We start from the raw sequence: 7754 nt of genomic DNA, 5'->3' as shown, positions 1-7754 counted from the left end.
CGAGCTGCCACCCTCTGCTGCGCTTGGGGACACCGAGTCCTGCTCTGGGGACACCGAGTCCTGCTGTGCCTGGGGCACAGACCAGCCTCGCCCCCTTGGCTTTCCCTCTCCTCTCACTTAGGTCTGACAGCTCCCCTGGCCCTGTCCCCTCCCGGAGCTCCTGGAGGTGCCCTGGGGGAGGCCAGCGGTGGCCCTGGGGCCATTGGCACTGGGAGCCAGGCAGCTCCATCCCTGCTGGGCACACACAGAGCCGGGCCCCGCGGGGACAGGGACGGAGAGGGGCTGGCAGCACACCTGGGGTGCCCATCCCAGCCCCTCCCGATGCCCGGGCAGGGCCCAGCGTGGCTGAGCCGTTCTCGTGCCCTGCCGCAGGGGTGGGCAGCGGTGTCCGGGGCCGTGCCCTCGGCGCTGTGTCTGGGGCCGTGCCCTCGGCGCTGTGTCTGGGGCCGTGCCCTCGGCGCTGTGTCCGGGGCCGTGCCCTCGGGGCCGTGCCCTCGGCGCGGTGTCCGGGGCCGTGCCCTCGGCGCCGTGTCCGGGGCCGTGCCCTCGGTGCCGTGTCTGGGGCCGTGCCCTCGGTGCCGTGTCTGGGGCTGTGCCCTCGGCGCGGTGTCCGGGGCTGTGCCCTCGGCGCCGTGTCCGGGGCTGTGCCCTCGGCGCGGTGTCCGGGGCTGTGCCCTCGGCGCTGTGCCCTCGGCGCTGTGTCCGGGGCTGTGCCCTCGGCGCTGTGCCCTCGGCGCTGTGTCCGGGGCCGTGCCCTCGGCGCTGTGTCCGGGGCTGTGCCTGGGGCTGTGTCCGGGGCTGTGCCCTCGGCGCCGTGTCCGGGGCTGTGCCCTCGGCGCCGTGTCCGGGGCTGTGCCCTCGGCGCTGTGTCCGGGGCTGTGCCCTCGGCGCTGCCCCACAGCCCTGCTGCGCTCGGCCCGTGTCCCTCGCCCCACACGCAGCGACCCCACGGGAGCTTTAGGAAGCTGCTGCTGGCCCCAGGAAGCCCCTGCCCGTCACCCCCTGTGCTGTAGGACTGGACTGTGCAGCCTCACCTGCGGGCTTCTGGGGCACTTTGGGGCGACTGAACCTCGTGGGTCTTTGAAGCAACGCATCCGTGTGGTTTCTCTGTCCATGTGCCTCAGAGTCAGTGGATTTTTCAGACTGAACCAGCAAATGGAGCCAGGGTTGGAGCTGAGGGTTCGGCAATCGTTCAGGGGCTCTGCAGCTCCCAGGTGGTTTGAGTTACAAATGCTGAGAATAAAACCCCACTGGCCCAGCAGTGGAGGTGGGATTGTCCCTTTGCCATTAGGGTTTGTATGGTCCTTCCTTCCTGTGCATCCTCTGCTGCATTTGACTGTTTACATTTGTTTTATTGTACATAGATTTGTAAACATGATACCTTTGCCTGAGGTCTTTGTACATAACTTGGGCTTTGTAGCTTTATTTATTCAGCCTCTCTCTGGCATGTTTCCATAGGATGTACGTTCCACCCTGGTGCCACTGACATGATGTGGTTTCAAAAGAATGAAAACAAATGAGAGTAATCTTCCAAAAATAAAGTTCTTTTAATGTGGAATCAGTGGATTTTGCAGAACCAGTGGCCGTGGCTCTTACTTTGTCCCGTAGGGTTTTCTGCCAAGCCCCAGGGAGGGGCTGGTGTTCAGGCAGTGCCCCATTATCCCGCACACGGTGTTTCAGCTGGGGAAGCGCTGGAAGCCTACAGCTCCCTTCTGGGGGTTTTTTGCCTCCTTGGAGCAGCTGGAAGGAGTTTCCAGTGCACAGGAGCCGGGCTGGGGCCCTTTCTGGGCTGCTGCATCCCTTCCACAGCTGCTCCATCCCTTTCCGGGTGTTCCATCCCTTCCCTGCCCGGGGCTGTGCCTGTGCCGCTGCTGCCGCTCTCTGGCCAGGCTCAGCTCCTGCTGGAGCCGCTGTCCAGCCCCGGGGCTGTGCCTGTGCCCTTGTCCAGCTCTGTGCCCATGTCCAGCTCTGTCCCTGTGCCCATGTTCAGCTCTGTCCCTGTGCCCCAGCAGCCCCAGTGCTGGAGGCTCCAGCCCCAAGCCTGGAACCGCAGGTCCCATGGGAAGGGTGAGAGCAGCACCCACCCAGCCCCGCTGTCTGCTCCGTCTCCTCATTCCCTCACACTCTCCCCTCTCCCTGCTCCCAGACCCAGACAGAAGCTCCCAGGCCTTTCCAGCCCCAGCTCCAGGGCAGGTTCTGCACCCCAAGAGCCCAAAAAACAGGATGTGATGCTCAGGCAGGAGCCTGAGCCTGCTGCAGGCAGGGGTAGGGCTGTGCCACAGCACTGAGTGGCAGCAGGAGAGCTCAGAGTCTCTTTGTGCTCCAGCTGAGCCCTGGCAGTGGCCTTCAAAGGCAAAGGCTCAGCTCGGACCAAGCCATTGATGCTGTATTTAGGTCAAAATAGAAGAGGGAAAAAAAAAAAAAAAAAAAAAAAAAAAAAAGGCAAGCAAACAAAACAGGAAGAAGGGAAAAGGCAGCTTCCAGTCATATCTCGTTTATTAAGGTCTATGCCAGCCTCGGGAGAGCTCTTCCAGTAAGTAAACAGAGCAGGCGGCCGCATCTATAATGAATAAATTTATTGTCTTACAAAAATCATTGTCTAGAAATATGGGTATACAAGAAAACAAGATATTTGCAGTCAGACGCCTGGTGGTCAACAGCCAGTTTGATTAAAAATATCCAAACACACACAACAAAACCTTTGCGACAGATGTTAAAGCTTTTAACCAAAAAGGGAAATCCGTGGGTTTGGAGCATGTGGCAGAGGAAGTTTCCTAGTTAACACTGATTCATTGTCACTAATATCAATAATACCACTTGGACTAGAGAGGTACATGATATGAAGCACAGTCAAAATTAATACATTAAATCATTGTTATATAGGCAAATTATATATGTAACGTTGTCTTAGTACTGTAGTGTCTAAGGCACTTTCTGTAATGTCAGTTTTCAGCTATTTAAACAAAAAAGAACGCTAACTACTCGCTGTAATACTGCTCAAAATAAAATAAAAAAAACAAAAACAAAACAACAACAACAACAACAAAAAAAAGGATTCACATCCACTGGCATGTTAACTGTAGGCAGGCAACATCCATCCATCCATCCAGGGAGCCCCGGCCCCGCAGGACCCCGGGGCTGCCCCAGCCTCCCACGGCCTGGCTCGGCCTGACAAGAATAAATTAGTTTTGCCTGTGCTGTGTGTTTATTTCCCACTGGTGTTCACATTTTCCCAGCCCGGGTGTCTGCAGGGGGCTCTGGGCGCTCCGGGCTGTGCGGGGGACGGGGACCCACCTCGGTGTGCCTGGACTGCATGGACACGAACGGATGGAGCGGGTGCTGAGAACGCTTCGAACGGGATCGCAGGGTAAAAATGGACACTGCTCGCTCACCCCTACACTCCCCTCTAACACTTCCCAAGGCCGTTTTTCACAGTTCGCTCAGGGCTCGTGTGCGGAAATCACAAGGATCGATCGGGAGAAAAGAAAGGGACGGGTGCGGTTTGGTCTTCACTGATGGCAGAGGCTGCGCCCGGCCCGGAGCCCGAAGGATGCTGCTGGACGCGAGGCACGCACAGCCACGGCGAGGGGGCTGTCCTGGCCACCCACCCGCTGGGAATGACGCTTCTGGATCCGTTAAAAAAAAAAAGTTTCATCCTTCACATGATGCTTTATAAAATGGCTTTACAATGAGTATCTGGAAAAAGAGATGCACCGAACAGAGACGATCCCGGTTGTTTACTATTTATATTAAAAAAAAAAAAAAAAAAAAAAAAAAAAAGCGGTTGTACCTATATCTGAAGCAGGGTACAGTGTGGTGAGGCTGGAGAGCCTTAAGACATGGTTGACCTATGATAAGGAACCTTGTAGCACATGCCGAGGGTCGTAAGGCAGCTTTCCGGCCACAAGGCAGTTCCGAGGGCAGGGCAGGGCAGGGCGCAGCGGCTCCTGCCGGGGCTGGAAAGGTCTCCGCATGCATGGGGCCGGGCTTTACTCGGCGGGGGCGGCCGGAGCCTCGTTCACGTCGCTGCCTTTGCTCTCGGCGTCGTCGTCCGACAGCTCCAGCGAGGCTCCCTCGATGTGCAGCTGCCGCCGGCCCGAGCGGCTCGAGGAGAAGGTGATGGGTCCCCCCCTCCTGCGGAGCGGCGCTGGGTGAGGATCCTGCACGGCCCCGGCCAGCCCAGGGGCATGGCAGGGCTTGGCCTGGGCTGGGGGGAGCTTAAAGCTGAGCCCAGCCCAGCCCTGCCATGGCAGGGACACCTCCCACTCTCCCACGCTGCTCCCAGCCCCAGTGTCCAGCCTGGCCTTGGGCACTGCCAGGGATCCAGGGGCAGCCACAGCTGCTCTGGGAATTCATCCCAGCGCCTCCCCCACCTCCCAGGGAACAATTCCTTCCCAATATCCCATCCATCCATCCCTCCATCCCTCCATCCTTCCATCCATCCCTGCCCTCTATCAGTGGGAACCATTCCCTGTGTCCTCTCCCTCCATCCTCTGTCCAAAGTCGCTTCAGATACTGAAAGGTCACAATGAGGTCGCCCTGGTGGCTCTCCCTGCTCCACCAGGGAACAGGGAGCTCAGCCCCAGGCTGCAGGGGGGAATATTTCCCACAGGGATTCTCAAATCCTCCTCCCTCCCCAAGGAGGCAGAACCCTGAGCCCCAACACCTTTGGCTCTCTGGAATTCCTGCTTAGTTTACACCATCACCTGAGGTTTGCAAGTGTCAAGTAACCTGAAATGCTGTCTCTGCAGGAGCACCAAGCACAGACGGGTTCTGTACTAAATTCCAAGGAAGCTCAGCTCAGTCCAGCAGCATCCAGCCAGGCTGAGCCCCTCTGTGCCTCAGGAGCTGCAGGAGCCTCACCCCTGCTGGCCCCCCCCTGTCCTGGCACAGACCTGGATCCCACAGACCTGCTCTCAAGGAAACTGCTGCAACATTCCCAAAAGTGAAAGGGCCAGGGAAAACAGCATCAACAGCAGCCACTGGAAAAGCACAACCGAGCCACCTCCTCTGTCACATTTACCTAGGGCCGGGTTGAACTGCCAGTGTAACCTCTGAGGAGCCTGAGCCCAAGAGCTGTCAGGAATATCCCTGTGGAGTTATCTGGCAGTTTCCTTCACCAGGCTCCAGTGTGACCCATCCCCTGATCCCAGCCGGATTTTCCCCAGGGATGACGCCCCACGGAGCCCTGTGGGCCCGGAAGGGCTCAGCTCCACCCCAGTCCCAGCGCTGCAGTGCACTGACCTTAGCCTGTTTTTGAGGGTGCTGACCTCCCTGCTCAGCCCCTCGTTGGCCTCCGTGGCATCGTCCAGCTCCCGCTGCAGCTTGCGCCGGGACGCGTTGGCGCGCGTGGCCTCCTCCTCCGCCTCCTCCAGCTGCCGCTTCAGCTGCTTCATCCTGGCGTTGGCCTTCTCCATCTGCAACAGCCCAGCCTGGGGTCAGCCCTGCCCTGCTCCTTGTGCAGGAGCTCTGGGTGCAACAGCCCATCCCAGCACAGCTCACGCACGCAGGAACATCCCTGCTGGGCTTTCCCTGCTGCTTTCTTCTCCACTGTAGATCCCCTTTCTGGTGGAACTCTGGAGGCTGAGAATTTCTGTGCTAAAAGGCAGTGACTGCTAAAAGCAAGCACTGCATTTGACCTGAGGCCGTGGAACAGGCTCCCAAAATCGAGTGATGGCACTGGGGTTGTGGGTGTGGAGTTCGAATGGTACTGTGTGATCTCGCAGGGTGGAAAAATCAGAATTTGGGATTTTAGTATATAGTGATAGATATGGGGAAAGATGGAGGATTTAAGGTGTTGTCTAAATCCTTCTTCTTCACCTTCTTGGTTTCAGGTGGTTTTTTTCTAATTGAGTGAAAAAGGCCCTCATTGTGGGCCTTGGGTGGTCACTATTGGGTTAAAAGTATAAATAATACGTGTCACCTCATTATTGGGTAATTAGCTCTTAAAAGACCTTGGAAAGGGTTAGAGGTGCTCCATTTTCGACCTTGCAAGTTAGAGATCACGACTGGTGAGATTGTGCTATAGATAAGAATGAATAAACACCGACTCCGAACACGAAACTTTGACTCCCGTGTGCTAATCCCAGCTCTAACACAAAGCGAAGAAGATAAAACCCCCTCACATTTTAACGGTGCCCCGTGTGAGGCTCGAGCTCTCGACCTTCACACCCTTCCACTGCAGCTGCTGTTCCCACCCCGGGGAGGTTTCACCGAGCCCGCTCCCACCTGCTCCTTGTACTGGTCTGCGTGGCGCCGCTCGTCCTCCACCTGCATGAAGACCTCCTTCAGCTTCTTCTCGGTGCGGCGCACCAGCTTGTTGGCAGCTGCCCTCTCCCTGCAAGAGCCCAAAGCCGCCGTCTGTCCCAGTGCCTGGGGCTGGGAACACGAGGAGATCCTTCCCCCTGGAGGTGCCACTGCTCCAGAGCTCTGAACGTGCCGGACACGGCAACGGAACTGATCCCTGTGCCACGGGGTGCAGAGGTGCAGGAATACAAGGATGCAGGGGTGCAGGGGTGCAGGGATGCAGGGATTCAGGGGTGCAGGGATTCAGGGATGCAGAGGTGCAGAGGCGCAGGGGTGCAGGAATACAAGGATGCACAGAGCACAAAGCCTCAGCCCTGGTGCAATGTGAGCATGGGACAGAGGGCTCAGGGGTTCACAAGGAGATTGCACAGAGCAGCTTTAAAGCTGCTGCTCAACCACTAACACAATCCTGCTGCAGAGCCCAGAGCACAGAACAGACAGAGGTGGGGGTGGGACAAGCCCCACCTGCAAATAGGGGGAGGAAGCAGCTAAAAAAGGGAATTTTGAGAATAGGGTTGCAAGGACAGGTGGATAATTCACTGCAGAAAGACTTCTGGAGAGCACAGGATTCATCTCAAGCTGCTCCTGTAAACAACCAGGGGTCTCAAGGGGACATTTCCCCTTGTCCCAGGAAACTCCTGCAGCACCCCGTGGCTCTGGGACATCAACACCCTGCAGAGTTCATCCAGCTGCCAGGAAGCAAATCCATCCTGGAACTCCCAACCCCTGTCACTCTACAGCTGCCTTGTTAAAGTTTATCCCCTAAACAGGAGCCTCCAGACAATAAACCCAAAGAACCCTCCAGAAACTTCCAGCACGGAACTTTGAGCCATCCAACCCACCCACACAGGCAACCAGGTCTTTCCCCCTTACTTGGCTTCCTGCTCGAGTTGTTCCTCAAGCTGTGCAATCTTGGCCTCTAGAGTAGAGATTGTTGCCTTGAATTTGGACTTGACAGATCCCTCCAGTTCCTGCAGCTTGGCCTTGAGCTCCTTGTTCTGCCTCTCCAGCTGCTGCCGCGCGTTCTCGCTCTTCTGGGCCGCGCTGCGCTCGCCGGCCAGCTCCGAGTTGAGCGTGTCCACCTGGCAGGGAGGGGCCAGGGTCACTCGGTGCCACCAGAGCCTCTGTGGGTGTCTCAGCCAGCCCAGCCGGCCCCGGGCTCACCTGCAGCGTGGTCTTGCGGAAGCGCTCGTTGAGCAGCTCCATGTTGCTCTGCTCCTCCTCCAGCTCCTCCTCCAGCTGGGCAATCCGAGCCTCCAGCCGGCGCTTCTCGTCCAGCAGCGCCGACCTGCACGGGGCAGCGTGTCAGGGCGTGTCCGGAGCCCACAGAGCTCCTGGACGGCACCCAGGAGCAGGGAGTCCCCTGAGCTGGAAGGGACCCACCAAGATCCAGCTCCCGGCCCTGCCCAGACCCCCCAGCAATCCCACCCTGGGCATCCCTGGAGCGC

At 58.0% G+C, this 7754-nt stretch overlaps 1 protein-coding gene across 7 annotated transcripts in view; it reads right to left on the bottom strand.

The window, feature by feature from the left end:
• Nucleotides 1-2478: 2478 nt before the first annotated feature.
• MYH10 (myosin heavy chain 10) overlaps nucleotides 2479-7754 on the bottom strand; it is an 88779-nt gene continuing 83503 nt past the window's right edge. For 6 of the 7 annotated variants that reach the window (XM_040081810.2, XM_040081814.2, XM_040081811.2 and 3 more), the window contains 5 exons: nucleotides 7471-7594; nucleotides 7180-7388; nucleotides 6229-6337; nucleotides 5245-5417; nucleotides 2479-4134 (listed from right to left, as the gene is read on the bottom strand). In XM_040081810.2, the coding sequence (XP_039937744.1) occupies nucleotides 3990-4134; nucleotides 5245-5417; nucleotides 6229-6337; nucleotides 7180-7388; nucleotides 7471-7594 (760 nt within the window). In that variant the 3' untranslated portion in view covers nucleotides 2479-3989. The remainder of the gene's footprint in view (nucleotides 4135-5244; nucleotides 5418-6228; nucleotides 6338-7179; nucleotides 7389-7470; nucleotides 7595-7754) is intronic. The other variant, XR_009208419.1, reaches the window with a different exon arrangement.

The sequence above is a fragment of the Hirundo rustica genome, chromosome 18 (assembly GCF_015227805.2).
Source record: "Hirundo rustica isolate bHirRus1 chromosome 18, bHirRus1.pri.v3, whole genome shotgun sequence".
In the NCBI taxonomy this organism is placed as follows: domain Eukaryota; kingdom Metazoa; phylum Chordata; class Aves; order Passeriformes; family Hirundinidae; genus Hirundo; species Hirundo rustica.
This window is presented reverse-complemented; position numbering and strand designations above follow the sequence as displayed.